General features: G+C 42.2%; 1 protein-coding gene across 5 annotated transcripts; it reads left to right on the forward strand.

The window, feature by feature from the left end:
- The first annotated feature begins 3,574 nt into the window (after positions 1-3,574).
- RLIM (ring finger protein, LIM domain interacting) lies at positions 3,575-17,147 on the forward strand. 5 transcript variants are annotated; one of them, XM_035541787.2, is made up of 4 exons: positions 3,575-3,644; positions 12,705-12,890; positions 13,747-13,830; positions 14,657-17,147. In XM_035541787.2, the coding sequence occupies exons 1-4, from the start codon at positions 3,575-3,577 to the stop codon at positions 16,189-16,191; spliced, it is 1,875 nt and encodes a 624-aa protein (XP_035397680.2). In that variant the 3' UTR covers positions 16,192-17,147. The 5 variants fall into 5 exon arrangements, with proteins under 5 accessions (XP_035397680.2, XP_035397682.2, XP_035397679.1 ...); XM_035541786.2 differs by lacking the exon at positions 3,575-3,644 and adding an exon at positions 3,691-3,820; XM_050713407.1 differs by lacking the exon at positions 3,575-3,644 and adding an exon at positions 4,026-4,259.
- Positions 17,148-21,263: the final 4,116 nt, after the last annotated feature.

Below are 21,263 nucleotides of genomic sequence, written 5' to 3' on the forward strand. Positions count from 1 at the left end.
TAACTTGTCCAACGAAGAAGATGGCCTGTTGTGAGCACTGTAAAGCAATGTGGGCAGTACTGAAGTGGAAAATAGAAAAGTTAGACTGTTAGCAATTGTTATAACCTTAGGTTTCCTCCCAGGTTTGTTCTGGGCTGCTACATTAGTGTGAAGTGGCTTCATTTGCCTGCTCAGTACCTGGCTCTGCTAATACTTTGAGTATATAAGGATTTGAGTGTGTCAGTTTGTTAGGTCTTTTTTTCTTTTTTTTTTTTTTCTTCAGGTTTAGAAGCTCCCAAGAGATTCAGATTTTTCTCACCTCACTGCATTTGGATTATTACTTATCTATATTGTGAATAAATTATTTTAATACATTCCAAGGAAAAAAAAAAGCAAACATTTTTCCTCATCTATCGCTGCATACCAAATAACCAGTTTTTAAAACCCAAGGGGATTTAAAGCAAATTTATTTACCCTAATTGAAGGAAACGACATTAAACTTACCATGGAAAAGTGTTGTAATTCTCCTTTGCTGTACATACATTACCAAACCGCAGACAGGCAGTTAAGGATGAATTACACCAAGCTTTTGCTATAGATTTGGGATTTCTTCCCCATACTGAAAAGTTCTCTATGCAAATATGTTTTCCCCTACAATATCTTTGAAATACACTGCTATGCTGATCCTAATTTTTTTCAAAGCTGCCAAAGAGATGTGTGTGCACAGGTCATTAATTGTTATTAATACTAACTGGACAATGAAATCTACTAAGCAGTTTTGAAAAATCAGAGCTCATTCTGCATCTGATCGACCCTGTGAGGGCATTCGCAAATCATCTCAATGCAGTGGGTGGGGAGGTACTTGTCCCCAGTTGTCTGCCTGGACCTCAGCTACAAGATTTTACTGCTGAAGTAAAGTGTACTTCAGCAGTACATCACTGGGTTTTTCATCTGCAAGCAAACTGGCAAATATCTACCCTAAGAATGTGAACTCACCCAAAGAAGTAAAGTATAGCATGCTTCATTCCTCTGTTGCTTTCCATTTCATGATGTTCTAGACTTTCAGTAAGGTTATTCACTCAAAAATATTCTATTGAGAGAAAAAGAAAGAGACAAACAAACAAAAATACTTGCCAGATGTCATAAAACACTCTGAGGCTGCACCAGGAGCATAAACCATCACCCTTTGGTTCAAATAAAAGAATATGCTCCACCTCCCATTTGCTCAATAATCCTACCATTTTGCTGCTTAGGTTACTGGTGTATAATAAAGCCACTTTTATCCCGCTCTGACCTTGCCTGGTATTCAGAAAAGGCAGGGAGAAATACAGGATTCATTTTCATGCATAAGTCTCTGTCACAGCTGCATCACCTTCTAGTTCTTCAGTTCTTTGAGGTCTCTCATCGGAGTGCTCTGGTGGGCATCCTGATGCTTTACTGATTGCCAATCCTCACGCTCAGTGGCTGTCTTATCAGTTGTCAGCAAAACGCTTTCCGTGATAAAATGGATCAGTTGTATGCTGATCATCTGCCTCCTTGAATTACTGATGTTTTACAGTGGAATGAATTTTTTTACCTATTTTCAAAGATGTCTGTCAGAAAAGAAAGCTTACATGCTCAGCCACGGGATCTTTCTTTCTTCAGGGGATAGTTTCTCCAAGCACTGGAATCTATCTAAATAAAAAATCTGTTCATCATATGTCAGGAACAGCTCCAAGAGGACTTTTCCCAATGGCAAATATTTCGGCCCATTAAAACTGCAAGATTGCTTTTTTGACATTAAATTACACCCCCCCCCCTTTTTTTTTTTAATATTATTATTTTTTTTTTAATTTTACGTTGACCACTAAAAACAGATTTGTTAGGTCATGGTTTGACCCTACAGCAAATCTAACTGTAATGAAGGATCCATAATGGAGCAATGATGCAAAGCACTGATGTGATTTAACTCACTGTCCCAGCTCCCATTTGCTTTAAAAACAAACAAACAACAGCTTAACCTTCTGTAAGCAAGTTTTATTCTGGGTTAGGTATCACCTTTTTATTACAACTTTATTGGGAATCATCCCTCCACCTGCAGCTGGAATAAACTTCCATGCTTTATGCTCTGTGTAATTCAACAAAAATACAGTGGGGAATGTACATCTGATCCACATGGAACTGGGATTGTTCCTGCTCTCCTTTAATTATGCTTTTGGCATCATAGTCTTAGTATCATTTCCATTCCTGATCCCATCCTGTAGCAAGTGAAACTGATGAGAAAAAAAAAAAAAATGTAACTGAACGCTCCATTCTCTCTAGCACAAACACTGTAGTTGCCTTTTGAGTTCTCAAATCTGAAGGGGAAAATTTGAACTGTGATTATTTAAGAACACTTCATTTACATCAATAGTTGGGCTTGTCGCTTTCTACACGTTCAAGTTTCAACAAACTTTGAATGCCAACCACCCCTCAAGTTGACAGCAATCTCACTACTGTTATCCACGAAGTACCAAAAGGAGAACCAAAGGTCTCCCATGGTCTTTCTGAAACCACATAAATCCTCACAAAGATGCTCTTCTTGTGTGTTCTGGTTCTTCCTCAAAAATAAAGATGACGCTCATGGAAATTTGTTTTTACTGTTCCTAATGGCCTTTTCAAGAGATACTTTTGAGTCAGTAAAATGGGATCTTTTCAAACTTCTAAAGGAATCCCTTCTGTTCTCTGCAAAGCCTTAACCTCTCCCTCTTCTTAAACCAGTGCTAGTACTCAGTGTGGCACTCCAGCCCCTTGGGTTCAAAAATGAGCTCATATGTTTTTTTTCTCTCCTAGTTCTCTCCCATTTCTTTTCAGCTACAGTTTTCTTCCTGCTGTGTCTTATTGATTTCTGATTCTGCTGCTCTGCCAGCCTCTCACAAGGGATACGCACTGATCCTGGAGGTAACAGGTGGAATTCAGCTTCAGTGAGTGGAACTACAGATATTTAACCTATCACCAGGCTTACAGAACATGGGAAGTGTGGTGTTTGATTAATTAGGTTTCACATCTAGCCTTTCTGTGGTGTGAGGAGCGTCTAACACATGGCACCAGGCCAGCCTTTGCTTTATGTAGTGTAGTCTGAGTAAGATGAGGGGAAACCCTATGCATCTACAGAGTGAGGAAGATGAACATCTTTAACAGCCTTGCTGCTAATTTTTTTTCCTCAAAAAATAAAAACTAGCTTGGGAACGCTGGACATTGCCCGCCTCAAGAGCTGGCACCTCGCGCTGTGAGGTGACACGAAATGGCCCCCATACCAACAGGCCTGGCTCTTGTGGGGACACTAAAACTGCCAGTCATGACCCTTGAACAGCGCCACCCTTGGGCTCTACCGAGCCCCGGTACGGCAGGGGGCGGCAGGGGGCGGCAGGGGGCGGCAGGGGGCGGCAGGGGGCGGCGGGCAGAGGGCGGCCATCGCCTCGCCCCCCCCCCCCCCCCCCCCCAAGCCTTTGCCCCTCTTCAAAATGGCGGCGCCCCCCCCTTAGCACGGGGCCGCTCTGCCCTCCCCGGAGGTCCTCCACGCTCCTCTCGTTGGTGAGCGGCCACCCCGCCCCGGCCCTGGAGGCGCCGTCGGCGCATGCGCAGGGCGGGGAGCGCGGGTCTTCACTTCCGCTGTCGGCGGCCGCTTCCGGTCCCCCCGTTCCTTGGTAACAATGGAGCACAAAATGGCCGCCTGAGGGGAGCGGCGGGCGGCGGGCGGGCGGCGCTGCGGCTCTGGGCGGACCCACGGAGCCGGGGCGGGGGGAGCCGGGACCGAGCCCGGTTTGGGGGGGGGGGGAGCCCGGGGAGAGCAGCGCACCGAGAGCCGGGCGAGCGGCGGGCGGTGAGTGCGGGAGGCCTGCGGGCGGCCGCCCAAAATGGCCCGCGGCGGGGAGAGGCGCGGGGGGGAACGAGGGGGAGCCGGGGGGGAGCGGGGGGCGCCTCAGGGCCCGCTCCGCTCCCCCCCCCCCGGCTCCTCGGGGTGTCGCGGGAGGAGATGGCGGCGGGCGGGCGGCCCTGCCCCGGGTGGGCTGGGCCCCGTCACCCTCCGGGGCCTTTAACAGCGAAAATAACGCAGTGGAGGGGGAGAACCTGCTGCTCCCCGCGGGGGGGGTTGTGCTCCCCCCTCCGGGCAGGGCTGGGGGCTCTGCGCCCTCCGGGCGGGGAGGAACGGGGAGTTGGTCCCTTTTTGGAGGGGGAGCGGTTGCAGGCACTGCCTGGGGCCTCGCCGTGCTGCTCAGTGCCTTGTTCAGCAGCCCCAGCCCTTCAGGACCGTGTCCTCGGTTTGTGCTTCCCGTGGGTTGAGACGAGAAGGCCTCTAGTGGGAGACGGGGCAGAGGAGCTCTTCGTGTCGCTGCGTCTCTTGCGAGGGTCTCTATCGGCTTGGGACCTGCTGAAATCTGTAATGTTGGCTGTTCCTGCCCTGTTGGCATGTTAACCACGTTACCTCTGTGCTGTTACCTTAGTTTTCTGTGCAAGTTCTTCCTTCCTTTTCTTAATACTGCTCGTTGACATTCACGTTTACCATGTCTCAAAACTATTGTCAAGCTCAGTTGTAAATATATTTCGTCATCTTCAGTGGTCTGCTTTAATGGAGGAGCAATATCAAGCTGTGTAATGTGTAGATTTTAAGGTTAATTATTTATTTTGATTTTAGCATGTAGTAGAAGGAGCCCGACAACAGGTTTCACAGCAAAAATACTGATTTTTAAAAAACACTTTTGTTTGCTTATTTTTCAAAAAGCTAATCAGGAGGAGCTTATAAACAAGAATTCAGACTGCTCTGTGCCCAGTAGCGCAGTCGCACAGCTGAGGTATTTCCCTGCCCAGGCTGGCAGTAGTGGTTGATTTCAGATTGTCAGTTGTCATGAGGATGCTAAAGGAGTCCCGATACCAGTTTGTCCCTGAATGTTAATTGCAGTGACTTGACCATGTTTTTATAAAAAAAAATAGCTGGCTGCTTCTTAGGCAGTTAATTATCTTAATTAAGAGTTTGATGCTTAGTTTTGTTGTAGTGGTCAACTAGCACTTAAAATGACTGCATTTCCTCTACAGATTTACCATTTTGGTATTAAACAAATTATAGCTTGGAATTTCGTCTCCCCTGCTGCTAGCAAGTGGAAAGCATACCACACGTTATAAAATTAAGGAATTTTTGTTAATGTTACACAGCTAAAACATGACAGTTAGTGTTTCTTTCAGCAGCAGTTCTGACTACAGAAACGTTTGTGACTGAATAAGCGCACCAGCGTTTGTTAAGCATGTAGTGGCTGACATCTGTATCATATTTATTTTCCATATTCCTGAATACACAGACGTACCAAGGTGCACCGGAAACAGTGCTACAAGTGTCTGGTCTCCATTATGTTTCTCTTTTTTTTTTCTGTTTAAGTATTTTTAGGGGAATGAGTAATGTGATCCCTAAATGGAAATATTTTCTTAAACAGCCGTGCGTTAATGTACCTGGCTAGTTTATCCCTTTATTCCTCATCCCTATGGAAATGTATCAAAATAAGTTCCTTGATCTTGGTAGAATGCTTCTAATTGCAGCGGAGGTGTTGTAATATCTTTTTTTTACTGCTGTAGCTTAATGTTTTGACTTAATTTACATGAGCCTAAAGGTTCCATTTGAGTCCAGCTTAACAAGTTACTAGGCTTTTTTAATTTTTTCGTAGAGATTTCTATTTCCGTGTACTAAAACATCTCTGAATCCAAGCAAGATTATTGGGTATTTATCAGAGTTCTTGAGCCATAATCTCAGTCTTGAGGAGAGCTTATCAACTCTTTAGCTTGAAAAACTTGGTCTTGAAGGGATAAAACAAAACTAAAGATATGTTTATGATGGTCTTGTGCATCTCAAAACCAACACCTCTGAACAGAGCAGTAGTGTAAGAACTTAGAGACAGGATCATTGTGTGGTGAGTAGGGGCAGCCAGAAGTGTCACGCAGACTCAGTTTTGCTTTTGTGCAGATTCCTGGCTACAGGTAAGATCGCAAGAGAGACACAAGGCTGTGCCTCCCTCGTGTTGTCATTAATGAGGGACTTGTTAGTGTCTTGCTGCTGATCTGCAGTGCTGAAGGTCAGCTTTTTACTGAAGGAGGTCTGCAGAGTTGTGCGGTCTCGTAAAACCATCTAAGGATAATTGAATATGTAGGAAAAGTCAGGGCGCGCTCACTTTTCCTAATTTAGTAACTTAAAAGCATTTCACTTAGAGCAGCCTTAATTTCAATATGCAAGATATATGTGCACATAATCTTGTTAAAGTGCTTGAGCTTGCCTGCCTTAGTTTGTCGTCAGAAATGGAGTTACAGTCTTAGGGATAGGTACTGAAATTCACTTAGATTTTGCTTAAATGTATTTTCCACTTTCATATTTGTTGGGTACTAGACAGTAACGATAACAACAAAGAATCCTCGCATCAGAATCGCCGGGTGGGTTGTATTTGCAGCAATTGGCAGTGTTTTATTGGCCTTGTAGAAGCTCTATTGGCAACAGTTTTGTGGAGAAAGTGAGAGTAAACGTAGAGCTGGGCTTTCCTTTAAGTAAAATCCAGCAGGGCGCGATTGGCTTGGCGCTTTCACTGACCAGAAGTTCTCCTTCTGCAGAAATCAAAGCGCTACGTGATGGCCTTCGGTTTTGTGGGCACAACTTCCTTACTTGTCAGTCCTGTTTATGCCGCTGGCTTTCCGTGGCAGCGCTGGGTACTGGTGTGCAACATCACTTCTTCCTTCGAGCTTTCTGTGTGCTGAGCTAGCAGGAAGCTTGCTGCTGGGGGAGAAGAGCCCAGCTTCACAACTGTCTTCTCCCAGTGCTGGAAGGTTGTGGTACCTTGTGGACGCTAAACTTTCTCTTCTGTGGTACCCTCTGGGTTTGAGCACAAAAGGAAAGGCTGTCTTAATTTTGTTTTCAACATCTGTGTGAAAAATGCTGTGCTGATAAGCGCAGAAGATAAAACGTGAAGCTCTTACTTTGGCGATTGTTGCTGTGTTATATATTCTTAGTTCCGTCTTCATTCCACATGCTCACTGTTCCGGAATTGCTAAGTCCCACCCTTTCATCCAGAAGGTGATGCTGGAAACCTGTAATGAATTGTTTTGTTTTTGTGCCTAGATCTCTTTGAGGTGGGATACAGTAAGATGGCAAGTGTTTGCTTCTTCTTAGCAGCTTGTTCTGTTAAAATATTTTCATTGGTTTTTTATTCTGTGGATTTTTTTGCAGCTGTGCTGAACAAGTATTTATTTGCTTTCTATTATTTAAAATATACGTTCAGAGTGATGTCTTGCTGTATGGACTTTGCTTTGAAATGTTCTGGGGTAGTGAATTGGCTGAATACGTGTTTAACTCTCCATATTAAGTTAGCACTGAATTTTATTGCAGTTTCCCTGATATACTTCTTAGAAGACAAGTTTCTTCCAGCTTTCCACAAGTGGGGCATGTTCCGTGGTATTTTTCGAGGCAAAGAGGACATAGTTCTTGTGTGTTTAGAATTTGTGGTAAGTTTAATCAGAAATCTAGAAACTGTGTAGAGCTGTTGTTCATCAGACTGTCAGAAAGCAAGAGTAGGAGAAAAAGGAGTACGTCCAAAATTCATGCTGCAGTTTTGAAAGGTAGAAAAGTTCCTTGTTACCATTTGAGATGTAGATTAGTGAATGGTACCTATACCATCATAGCCTTCAGTCTAATCTCCAAGGAAGACTTGTGTAGCTACCCAGAAAGACAAAAAAAAAACTTGACGCAATGAAGCTCCAGGTATAATGCAAATAGCTGTTTGATTTCACTGTTTCATGGTATCTCCTTTCCTTAATGATAGGATTCACTGACAGTTTTTTTTGCTTCTGCTTTTGAGCTTGCAGTCTCGAGAGATGAAATATTTAAGATGAAGATGTAGTTCTTGTTATGTCTGCCTTTCTGCTAGCTTTGGTTATTGAGAAGTTGTGTGCTGACGAGCATGGAAACTATTTCTACACTTCTGATACGCTACTGAGCCTAGTAGTCGGATCGGACGTGGTCCAGGGGAGTCAGTACTGCCCGTTAGGTTGATTCTGTGCTTAAAGAGCCCGGAGTAACAGAACTGCCCGCTGTAGCTGCTGTTCTGTGACATCTGAGAAATGGAACGGGAGAGACTTCTGGCTGGGGCCGGTCCTGCTGAAGGGGACGGTATGTTAGAGCTGCTGGAGCCAGAGTTTGTGGAAAGAGCGTTGAGCAGACAGCTGCATGGCTCTTCGGCAGAGCTAAAACGTCTCTGAGGTGTGTTCAGTGAAAGTGGGGAGAAAATAGTTAACCTGAAACAAGCCAAAACCAGAAATATAAGGTGTTGTAGCTTCCAGTACTGAGTCGCTGCTTTTAGTCAAAGGGTTTGATAATTCCTGCAGACTAGAAGTAGGCAAGGTGCTCTACTGGTTGAAGTACCTAATTAAGATGAGGTTATGAATCATAAATGAGAAATTAGCCTTTTGCTGAGCACATCTATGAGACACTTATTCATATTGTCATCATCCTTTCTGTGTATACCAAGGTATTAATTATGTTGCTGGGACATGAGGTAATTCAGGAAACGTTCGAATGTACAGGGCGCTACGACTTTGCACGTAACGTTGAAATACCAGGAACGCCTAGATGGGGGGAATTCGAGAGATCTTTGCTGCACAGCCGGCTCGTAAGCATCTCATTTGTTTCTGCACATCAGCTAAGTGCCTTTCTCTTCTTAAAATTTGAGGCTTGCCTCGTAAATCTGATGAAGATTATAGCGTTAAGGTTTCGTGTTTTCAAGAATGCAGGCTAAGTTAGTGTTCTGGTGTTCAATACAGATAACTGATGTCAGGAAATATTAACCATTTTTGAAGGGGAAAGAGGTAGCGATTTAGCAACGTGACTTCTATTCCATCAGTACTTTTCGGGGAAGAATTCTCTGGTCTGTCAATGCTAAGCACTATGGAGATGCCCAGTATTATTGGTGAAGATAAATGGACAACAGGAGTGTTTTATTGCTGCCTGCTGTCCCACTAGTTTTCTTTTTAATGACTGTAAATTCCTGACTGGCTTTTGTTTACACACTCATGACTTGGCATACGGGAAATGGTAAGATATTTCTTGTGCTGTGTACCGTGAGAATGGTCACTTTGCATTACTGAAGGAACATCTAGAATTCGTCAGTCATCCCTATCCAAAAGAGCATATTACATCCTCTTGAATAAAATGATGTATCAATACCTGCTTGGGGCTTGCTGTTTTTGCTGCCGCAGTCTAGCAGCGGTGGAGAGACAGCTAGTCAGCTGTGCCCTGAAATCTCTGAGATTGTTGAAGCGTAACTGCGGGGAAGATCCTTTGCTGACTCGTCAAAGGATGGGAGCACCACTTAAGAATTCACTGTAATATTCACTGGAAAATATCTGGATATTCAGCTGCTGAAGAGTATTTCCCTTCATTTATTTTTTTTAAGAAAAAGTAGTTTATTATAGCTGTGATTCAGTACACTATCTTGTTTTGGGCAACCTTCAGGTGATTTTTTTTTTCCTGTTTCCTGTAAAAAGATTTTCATTACTGGATATCTTGGCTGAAGCTGGCAGTAATTGACAGATCTGAACTTCCTACTCACAGATGTGACCTTCCCCACCCTTTGTCAACTCAGTGCTGACAAGGGAGAACACTAAATAAGGAAATTCTGAATCTTTTCACTTGAGTAAGAACAGTCTTACTTTGAGTTGAACGAAACCACTGGGAGAAAGAGAAACAGTTGAAGTGCACCTGCTTATTAGGTAATCAAATGTTGGGTATTCTTCTGTAACTTAATAGTATACCTGTAGCTTTTCCCTTGTCAGGTTTCCCTGTGTTGCTGTAGTCAGCTTCCTTAGGCCAGTCATAATTTGCTGCAGCATATGAGCTGAGAGCAGAAGCCTGAATCCCCTGAATGAGGGATGGGTTTCCACTTTATTTGTGTGACCCTCCACTGCATCAAAAACAGAGCAGCGCTGCCACCATGGGAACCCTGTAAATGGGATTTGTAGCTGAGACCCCAGATCTAAGGCTTTTTCTTAGCAATGATGTCTCTTCAGTCTTGACCAACAGCGGACTTTACAGTTGAAAGATGAAAGCTGAAACAGGAGGAAAGGGGAGCAAGCCTGGAAATAAGTAAGACTGACTTCGCTGTAGTTTCAGCATTCCTAAAGAGTCAGCTATTGAAGCGTGCATCAGTCTGTTGGTAAAGAAGGTCAGTTTTCTCAGCTTCACTTGTTTTGCCTCTGCCTTTCGTCCCTGACCAGGAATAGTGTCCACTTCCACTTCTGAAATGGAGTGGACAAAAGTCTTTCTGTCAAGTAGGTGTTAGATAGCCAAGGTGCCCACAAGCACTGGAGTTTGCAGTCAAAAGGAAAATTTCAAAGCATAAGCAGTAAACAAATGTCATACTTTGTATACATAATGTACTCTTTTAAAACCTGTTGTTGAATTAGCCTAATGCTTACAAATATGTTAATGTTGCAGTTTGTGAAGAACACATGTTTTAAACTCAGTAAAAATCAAGGTAGCAACCATTTTGAGGAAAATATTTTACAAACAGCTTTATGCTGCCCCTGTCCTTTAGTGTTACTGCATTCCCTAATTTTCCTAATTGTACTGTCAACTTTGCTTCACTGTTGTCAGTCTCATGGAAAAAAAAGAAAATGCTGGTTAGAGCATTTCCCCAAAGCTACTGCATCTTTCTGGGCTTTATTTTGGAATCAAGTCTCATTCTACTTGGGATATTATTCAGGTGTATCTTGTAAAAAGCAGCAGCTTTGTCTTTCTGGTATTTTCCTTTGATTGGATATGTCTTGAAGTTAGTTGGGGTCATAGTTCTGTTACAGAAAGCGTGTAAAAAGCTGTCACGTTTCAAGCAAGCTATGTTCTCGTTAGAAGTACGTGTCTGAGGTTTGAAGGGCATACGGATTTCATAACAGCCCAGTCCGAGTGGGACGTACCTGCTGGAACTGTTGTGCAACTTCCTCTGTGAGTGGGTTTACTTGACAGCATGTCACATGCGAGTCTTCAGACTGGCCATGCAGTCTTCGGATTGCACCAGAGATGTAGCAATGCAGGGACAGCTGATGGCCTTCCATCTGAAACGGTAGTAACCCTACAGATTGCTGCTGCTTACTGATGTTTTTTTTAAAAAAAAAAAAAATCATGGAGACAAGTACCAGTAGCCTTCCACACCTGTAATGCAGCGGGCCAACAGGTCATTTGTGCTTTAACATGACTAACTTAAAACAAGTTTTACTGCGTCAGAATGAGCATTGGAGTAGCTATTTCTATAATCTGCAAGTCTGCAATAGTGGGATGTCCTACTCTGTGGAATTTCCTACTGCTACACAGAGGTTGTCAGCGCGCTTTAATTTTCACAGTAGCAGCTGAAATAAACTCCACTCGGAGATCATGCGGCACTGTTGTTAACTGTGGGCAGTCTTGACTTGACAGCTGTGCTGACAAACCAAAAAAAGATGCTTTTTGCACTAGACAGATGTCTGAGTGTTGGAAACTTTCCAGCAAGAAGCAAAGAGCTTTATTCTTCCATGTCACATGCAACATGGTTTAAATGAAAGGAACGTTTTTTGATGGGGAATATTATTGCAGAGCTTTTTAGCGTGCAGAGGATTAGCTTGCTAATCACCTCTCTGAGTAACTAGATTCTACCAGTTATACAGGAAAATTCTTGATGTTGTGAGTAGCGAGGCATAATGATTAAGGAAACTAGTTATTTTAACTTCATTTGATATATTTGCATGGCACAACTAGTGCCAGTATGTCTCCTGCATTTGCATGTCTTTTGTTTTAATTTTGATCAAATATAGACACTGTATTCATTAATTTTCTTTTTTTGAGATGCTGTGAAGGATCTCTTCCAAATGAAAAACTATGTGAGGAGAAGATTATATTTAAAAAAAAAAAATAAAACCACATTATAGAAAATAGTTCTTCGAAGCAAAAGTTATGGCAGGTATACACGGTGGAGTTTTGTCCTGGAAATGTATTAGTCATCAACATCAGTAATTCACTAATTACTGAAACTTGCAAGCAAATTCTTCTCTTGACATACAACTACTGAGCTGATTTTACAACCGCTTTTTCACTTTGGAGGATACTAATAGCCCTGTCTCATTTCTTTTTTTCATATATAGTGTTCTATAGCATCTTCAGACTCATTTAAATCCCTCCATTCTGTTAAAATTCACTTGGATGTTGAAGAGGGTGTTTCTCTTAATTGGCAGTAAATTAGATAGATGTCTGCTTTCTTTACCATAGTGCAGGGAAGGAAGAAGTGATGAATGTTTAATCTTTTAGAGTACTCTTTTAGAGTTAGTATAATCATGAATGGTTTGTGCCTCATGCTACGCTGTTGTATGGCACTGTAAGGCATGGTTCTGGGATTCACGAGGCAGTTGCAGTATTAGGAGTATTTTATTGCAAAAAGATTGTTGTGGACACTTAGTAAACTGATACTATTCCATGTGTTTGTACTTGCTGCTTTGAATATAAGTAGTGGTGGCTCTAGACTTTGTAGTTCTGGAAGTTGCTCATGCTTTGAGAATGATTTTGTTGCGATCCATGTGGCTATGCAGCCTATCTTAACTGAAAATTCATTAGCGAAGTCTTTTTCTCCTCAACTTAATGAAGAATATACTACAGGTTAAACATCTAAATATCATGCTGTGTTTCACTAAGTTGAATGAAGAGTTTCTTTTTTCTTTTTTAGATACTCTTCCATTTGTCAAGATGGAGAGCTCAGATTCTAGTGATAAAGGAAATATCGATCAATCCGAAGCACGTCAGAGTCAGCTAGATCGGTTAGATCGAGAAGAAGCTTTCTATCAGTTTGTAAACAACCTGAGTGAAGAGGACTACAGGCTTATGAGAGATAACAATTTGCTAGGAACACCAGGTAGGTTATGCTTGTGTATATACATCTTACTGGAATCGCTTGTAGTTGATTTGTGTCCTTTTCTGTTCTCCTCAATCTTTTTCACCCATTTAGTTCATGTGCTACAGTTGTGTTCTGTGGTAGGGAGTAGCTTGTTGCTAACTTATACATACTCAAAATTGAGGGCTCCACCGCGGAGAGGTGGTTGGGACAATGTGGATTCATCAGATACAGAAGTCTACTGTTCACACCACTTGATGGGAACATCCAGAGCTGACCCTGTTATGGCCCCTTAGACTTCTGTGATAGAGAAGTAATCGCCCTTAAGCATGTGTGAAAACTTTATGCTGGTATTAAGAGTTTATAACTAGGATAATTAATCTGGTGCAAGATTCTGCATGGGTGTTTTTATGTCCATTTTCAGTCGCCTTACTACTTACTACTTTAAATTGACTCTTCATAGGATGATGCCTAATTGAAACCAGTTATAATTTTAAAACATGACTTCAACTAATTCAACTTTTTTCATGCTTGTGAACATATTATCATTTTTTTCCCCACTCTGGACAGTCATTTAATTGGTATAGGATGAAGAAAACTGATGATGAGTTGTAGAGGTTGCAGAACCAGAAAGCACATTTGTCTTTTTTGAGTAGGTTGACACTGTTGGATCCTTCAGCAAAACTTATTTGGAAGAGTGGTGCTGAAGTGTCTGAACTTCCCCTTAGCAACCTGCTTGGCAGTCTCATTATAGCAGGATTTAATTAGAGGAAAAAAAGACAAAACAGTGGCTTGTACCTTCTGTAGAAGCTTTTGATAATGCTTGCCATACATATGATTTGGAAATATTTTTGGAAAATTTTGCTTATTTTCTAAGGTGAAATTACTGAAGAAGAGTTGCTGAGAAGGCTACACCAAGTTAAAGAAGGTCCGCCACAGCAAAACAGTGATGAGAATAGAGGTATATACAGTATTTGTGAAAACTCTTAACTTTAGCACCCCATACGGACCTTAACTTGAGTGCAGGAGTGGAACAAGTTAAGCCTAGGCAGGTGCAAGGTGAGCTTTGTTTCAAAACTAAGTGAACGTTATGTCTGATATCTGCTGCAGAGATCAGTTTGGGACAGATTTCACCCATAACGTGTCTGTTACTTGCATCAAAATAAAGTTCCATTTAGGTTTCTTTTTCTTTATTTTTAAGATTGTTTTCCTGTCTGCTCCCTTCTAGGATGCTTTTTGGCAATTCTTTTTGTTTTTATTCACCATTCTTCCCTTCCAAAGGTGCTCTGTGGGTTTTGTTATCACCCCTCTAAAGAGGTTGGTGGAGGATTCTTGGAGCTTACTGCTGGCGTTCATTCTTTAGTGAGATGGGTTTGCTGTAAAGCTGATCTTCAAGTGAAGGGTCAGGACAAACATAGGTCTCAATTCAGTGGTCGCTAGATCCCTTAATTGTTTGGAAAGGAAAGCACAGAATATTGATGTGTTTTAACACAGGAAATAAGACTTTCCATTTACAATAAATAATACGTGTTACTTAGACTTGTTTGCTGTGTGATGGCTGCAGCCTGTCTGTGCGTGTTAGGAAAGAAAAAGTCCACTCCTGCTCCCTTAACAGAGCTCTGGTAGATAAGAACTGTGATGCTACATGTGAAACCACAGTTGCGCTTGATGGGATTAAGCGCTTCTAAACTGTCACTTTTTTAAATTAAGCACTTATATTTTTGGAAAAGATCACTCCAAAGTTAGCTAAGTACTCTAATTTTGGTAGTTCACTGTCTTTTTCGCAGGTGCAGAGTCCGCAGAAGATGTTTCAAATGGAGATTCTATAATAGACTGGCTTAATTCAGTCCGACAGACTGGAAATACTACACGAAGTGGGCAACGAGGAAACCAATCTTGGAGAGCAGTGAGCCGGACTAACCCAAATAGTGGTGACTTCAGATTCAGTTTGGAAATAAATGTCAACCGTAATAATGGGAACACAAATCCGGAAACTGAGAATGAGCCATCTGTAGAGCCTTCCAGTGGGGAGGATTTGGAAAACAGCCAAAGTGACTCTGAAATTCCAAGGTCTGAATCACCGTCTGTAAGGCAGCCTGGATCAGAAAGGGGCACTTCAGAGGAGCTAACAACTGAGGAAGCCTCTCCTCCTAGAGGGCAGAGGAGAGCGAGAAGTAGGAGCCCAGAACAGCGGAGGACACGGGCTAGGACTGATAGAAGTAGGTCACCTATTAATCCAGTGAGTGAGGCTACTCGCAGGTCTCATCACAATACATCATCTCAAACGCTTGACCATTCCTCGGTGAGTGAAGCTGAGGGAAGCTCTAGAACTAGGCAGCATGTGACATTAAGGCAGCATACAGTGGGGACTGAGATGCCAAGTGAAAACGCAGTTCTGTTTTCAGCCCCTGAAACAAGACCTGTTCCTCAAGCAGCAGGTTCTTCAGAAACTAATGGTGCCAGTGAGTCTGCAACTCCTGGGCAGAGGCCTCCTACCATAGTGCTTGATCTTCAGGTGAGAAGAGTTCGTCCCGGAGAGTATCGGCAAAGGGACAGCATAGCCAACAGAACTCGGTCCCGGTCCCAGACCCCTAACAACACGGTCACTTACGAGAGCGAACGGGGAGGGTTTAGGCGCACGTTTTCACGTTCAGAACGGGCTGGAGTGAGAACTTACGTCAGTACCATTAGGATTCCTATTCGTAGGATCTTAAACACAGGCTTGAGCGAGACTACATCAGTTGCTATTCAGACTATGCTGAGGCAGATAATGACAGGCTTTGGAGAGCTGAGTTACTTTATGTATAGTGATAGTGATGCAGATCCTAGTGGCCCAACTCCAAATCAGAACGTGGATGCTTCCGAGCCACAGAATGGAGGTGGTGGTAGTTCAAGCAATGAAAGTACGGATGTTAGCTCAGGGGAGGTGTACGAAGGTGGTAATGAAGGTGGTTCAACATCTGGTGCCAGACGGGAAGGTCGCAATACAAGAGGATCGGTCACGTTTGAAGAAAGTGGTTCTCTACCATTCCTTAGCCTAGCACAATTTTTCCTACTAAATGAAGATGATGATGACCAACCAAGAGGACTCACCAAAGAACAAATTGACAACCTAGCAATGAGGAATTTTGGTGAGAGCGATGCTCTGAAAACCTGTAGCGTGTGTATTACAGAGTACACCGAAGGCAACAAGCTTCGGAAACTGCCTTGTTCTCACGAGTATCATGTCCACTGCATCGATCGCTGGTTATCAGAAAATTCCACTTGTCCCATTTGTCGCAGAGCAGTCTTAGCGTCTGGTAACAGAGAGAGTGTTGTCTAAATGAGATCTGAATTTATGGCCGAGCAGCTAGTGTAATAGTGATGGGCAAAGAAGTCACTTCCTTTATGGCCACTTTTTGAGTGGTACCTCATTGTATAGTAATGACTTGGAGTGAATCTTCCCTCATGAGAGCATTTTCTCTGAATTCAAGCTTCTAAAATTGTAAAATTAATTAGGGGTTTCGAGATCTAGCCAGTTTGTGTGATTAAATTTCACTTGTCCAAAGACGCCTATCCATTTAAAAATACTTTTTTCTTTATGAAGTTCTAGCCCCTTCCTTCCCTCAGTCCAATAAACATTTTGTCCTAAAGATTGTGCTTATGAGGAATCTGAGAAGTCATCCCAGCTTAATGTACATGAGTGGTAGATGATTTTTTGCAAAAAATCCAACTGACTGAAAAAAAAAACACGAATTTAATTGCACACTTGAACATACTTTTAATTTTCATACTGGGTTAATATTGGACATGTCTGTGTAAATAACACTAATGTTAGCCCTTTCCCCATCACTATGGCACGCTGTAGGATGAGCTGTTAGCTTAATTGGGATATTTATCTTGTTGTGGAAATATAAGAATTGCCTATGCTTGTTTAAATAAAAAAAAATCTGTTTTAAAATTGTAAAGCTTTTTTGTAGAAGCTCAGTACTTTTCCAATGCACTGTTGTACTAACGCATTAAGAATTAAAATTGTACCATGCTTAGAAATCGAGAATGCTTTTCATACAAAACCCACCACACAGAGAGCAAACTAAATACAAGAGAGCTGCTTTTGTAACTGTGTGCCTGTCAAGAGCAGTGCATATCTGTACTATTTATGTGAAAAGCTACTGTAATATAAAAACAGTTGAATTAGACATCTTAATTGCATTTAAAAAATGGAAATTAAATGTTTATAATTGCAGTGTTTTGGCTCAGTAATGCCACCCAAAAAGATGATAAAAATTAGAAACTGTTCTAATGGCTGTTTTTTTCTTTATATGGTTACTAATATATAATAATATAAACCGGTGTGTACCAGATTATTCCGCGAGGTTTATGCCCAATTTTTGCATTTTTTACTTTGAAGTTTGAGGTAACCCTGTGTGATTCTTCAGCAGACAAATAGTGACTCCCCCCCCTCCACCATCAGCTTCAGCAATATTAGTAATCTCTGCATCTGTTCAGTGAACATGATCTATCCAGTGTTGGTTCGAGTGCTACAGAAGAATAAGTATTAACTGGGAGAGATTAATTATTAGAGTGATACATTAATTTTGGAGATTATAATTGATTACTGGAATATATGTAATGTTATTTTTAAGATTGGCTACACATTCAAAAAATACTCCTTATACTCCCATTGGAACGGCTAAAAATTACCTTTAGAAGTATGTTTGTGGCACACTGAAATGGAGAACCAGAAAATGTGTTGCTGCCTCGACGTCATCCTGAGCAACCTGCTTGGGTGGCCCTGCTCGAGCAGGGGTTGGACCAGATGGACCCAGAGGTCCCTGCCAACTGCAGCCAGTCTGATCCTGTACCTTAACTCATCGGTGTCAGGGGAAAGCGTCCCTGCGCTTCAATGAGCTGTCTTTGTTTTATTCTATGTTGTTGTTTTTTTTTCCCCCTAGCTTATGTCTGCAACAGGGAAAGCAGTATTTCTTTCACCTCCAGAGTGGTAGTTGCGAAGGGATATGAACTGCTCTTGCTGGCTGTAAGGGAAATGTTGCGTGCTCCTCAGATGATAAAACCAAAGCTAGCCTATCTTTTTTTTTTGCCTAATTAAAGAACATTTTTGATGTTTTCTAGTGGTGGTTGCATAAAATACAGTCTCTGCTCTAAGCCATTTTTAATGTCTCATCAGTTAAGGATTCCACTATGTCCCAAAATTCCAAATTTTTAATACGTGTGCATTTTGTAGTGTTTGGTTCAGTGGGAAACCCTGACTGGCTATTGAGTTTGCTTTCCTCCTGGTGGGACACACTGTCATGGCACAGGGAATACATGTTTTTTTGGGATTTTGTTTGTTTTTAACAGAGGAATAAATAAGCTCATGCTCTTAAGTTTTTCCCTCTGTGACATGCATCACTCTAAAATTGGAAGTTAGCTATTAATTTCAGGTGCTGGACTCTCGTGAATGTAGGTAATGTATTTGATGCCAAAATTTCTTCAACAAAATAACACTTCTGAATTTCTTCCAGTAGCATTCACATAGCAAATACTTGCTATTGGTTGCAGTTTCCGGTAGCTTTATTGACTTACTGGAGCGTAGAATCAGAAGGAAAAAAAATCCTTCTCCACATGAATGCCATTTTTAGATTTTGAAAACCTGACATACATTTCTGAAGACTAAGCACAGTGACCAGAAAGAAAGGAGCCCATTAGTGCTACTTAACGTGAGGCACGGCTGTGATGCGTGTCATTCAACATAGCTTTCTTTTTTAATGTTCTGAGTTTCCAGTAACTGTACCCTTTGGTAGGCTCAACTTCACAGTTTTGTTATAGCTTAATAGTGGCATGCCTTAACATTTTATCTTTCTGTAATGATAGCAACTAATAAAATGTTGGAGGTTTCCCAAATGGTACCAAGAGCAAATAATTTAACCTCAGTTGAGAAGCCCTTGAGTGTTCTCAATGTTTAACACGCGTTTTCCAATGCTGAGTGTACTGAGGGTGCTAGGTGCCCAACGTCTGGAAGAGTTGGCAGGAATTAAATTGCTGATACAACGAAGAGCTCCTTGTGTAGCTGAGTCATCTGTTGGCCTCTGCAGTAGTGCTGGGGAAGAGCAGTGTCCCAGCTGCTGGGAGCTGCAGCCAAAAGCTCGGTGGTGGCCACAAACGCCTTTGTATCATACTGCATCCACAAACCCCGCGCCTTCTGCGGGACGGTTGTAGGGCTGGGATCTGGCAAGAGGAATTCCCAAGTGCTGCTGCAGTTTACCCTAATATCTTGAGGTAATTCCATTTCTGTCCTTTTAAGGTTATGTTGCAGTTAGGAAAAGTCAGTGTTTCTACTTCGGTTGCTAACAAAAAGTGAAATGCACTAATTTTAAAGGCTCGCCGTTAGCCAATTTTGCAGTTTATAAGTCATTATGGTATTGAGATTTTGTACGCGTTGCTGCCCTCGGTTTACTCTTTCTTGGTATTACAGGCGGGATGCAGCACCTTTACTCACGCTTATAGCCATATGAAAGGTTAAAATGTCCATTTTTGTGATTTTGAAATGCCTGCTCGTACAGAAAAGAGAAGTATAGAGGCAGAGGCAGCCTTGTTGCGGCAGCTGCCTGGTTCGTAGTGCCACCTTGTGGGAGCCTCTCTTACCCTTCCTTCAGAGCCGGCACAAATCTCCATCTCGTCACTTGGAGCAGCCTGGTTTCTTGCATCGAAGGCTTGCGCTTTGTTTTTGAAGGGGATTCCCTGTTACCGCCTGCCTCTGCCTGCCTCCGTAGTTATCGTGGTGTTTCTTTCAAACGGCAAACCACCCAAGCTGCTGTTGTGAGCGCTTATCTGGTGGGTGAGCTGAATTCCTGTCTTACAGGACAGCTCTCTGTCTGCAGGACCTCCGTACACAGCTGTGAAAGCAGTTGCGAGGCCAAAACCTGGAAGAACGACTGGTATTTTTTTAATTAAGAGTATGTTTGATGGCTTAACTCAAAATTGCAAACTGATACAGAGTTGTGGGTGCTTACTTTTTTTTTTTTTTCTTTCTTTCTTTAAATTAGGGCTTTATCCATTAAAAGACTGTGAAGACTTATTCCTGGGGTTTGTTAGATTTCCTTTTTATGTGCACTTTTTTTTTTTAATCACTTACAAGAGGTTTTTTTTTTGTTTTTTTTTTTTTTGTAGAGAACTTGTAGGCAGTTAATTGACTCGTTTTAAAAATGATTTCATTAGTGTAGCTACCGCATGCATAGAAATTACTCATTAAAAGTTTAAAGACTTTTGGTAGGAAGTATTAGCGTGCATGCGTAGCAGCTGCACTAACACGATACTGTACCAGTTTTGAAGGAGCCATAATTGTCCATTGTGTCAGCTTGCAAACTAATGCATTTCCCACTAATGTTGACACAATGGACCATAATGACTGTCATCCCAGTTTCCTGTCAGTTAGCTGGATTATGCAAATATGTCGCGTCCAAAGGGCTGTTTCCCTGTCTAATTGCAGGGGATGTTTATCTTGCAAGGGTTGCCTGCACAATGGGGAGGCTCCACGCCGTGTAATGATAACGAGGGGCTGACTAGAAGACGAGGGAAGAGGCAGTGGCACAGCTGGCCGTGGCGCTGTGGCTTTTGGCAGTGCCAGGTGGTTTTTTCTGAATCTCCCAACACAATCTTTGCCACCACACTGCAAGGTTCACCTGGTTGGTGTAAGCTGTGGCCTTATCTTTGGCTTGAGATCCTTTTCATTACCATAACGTGTACATATGTAAAAGTGTCCAATATTTTGGTTTTCTCCCCATCATACTGCAGGGACTCGTTGCTTGATGAGGGTGTGTAGTCAAGTGTTGGTGAGCGTTGGCTCGGAGCCACGTTAAGGGAATCTGTAACAAATTCAGAAATATTTCCAATCTTTGCATACGCTAGGCTGTTTGGGTTTTTGTTTTTTTGTTTGTTTGTTTCTTTGTCCTTGACTAGGGAGGGAAGGAGGAAGGTGAAGAGACAGAACTGATGGTAACTTACCCAAAGTACATTAAGTCTGTGTTGTGTTAAAAAAGAAAATCAATTTGCATTTGTTATACCAGGGCTTCCCAACCTCTTTTTGAGATGTCGTTTAACCATACTTTTGGGTTTGTTTTAATTATGTGGTTTTGGTCCCTTCAGCTAAAACACCCAACACCCCTTCCTGAATCTCCCTCTCTGCCAGTATGGCTATCGGTTGGGAAGCCCTGAATTCAACTGAGAATGTAACAGTTTTCTTTTTTTTTTTTTTTGTACAGTGCTTTACATCTGTTTATACTAAACTTGTTTAGTACAAAATGGTACTCTGAGGTCATCGGACAACAGTTCGACCAGATTTGATAGCTAATATTTAGGAGGAGTTTGTTCCCTATGTAAGATGTCATAATGCAAATTTAAATAGACTCAATAAAA

This window comes from Cygnus atratus, chromosome 13 (assembly GCF_013377495.2).
Source record: "Cygnus atratus isolate AKBS03 ecotype Queensland, Australia chromosome 13, CAtr_DNAZoo_HiC_assembly, whole genome shotgun sequence".
Lineage (NCBI taxonomy): Eukaryota > Metazoa > Chordata > Aves > Anseriformes > Anatidae > Cygnus > Cygnus atratus.

Excerpts from the sequence above, each read along its gene's own strand:
- RLIM (XM_035541787.2), top strand. The coding sequence starts at position 3,575 with ATGCGCAGGGCGGGGAGCGCGGGTCTTCACTTCCGCTGTCGGCGGCCG. Across the intron at positions 12,891-13,746 it reads CAATTTGCTAGGAACACCAG|GTGAAATTACTGAAGAAGAG; the intron begins GTAGGTTATGCT and ends TTATTTTCTAAG. Across the intron at positions 13,831-14,656 it reads AAACAGTGATGAGAATAGAG|GTGCAGAGTCCGCAGAAGAT; the intron begins GTATATACAGTA and ends TCTTTTTCGCAG.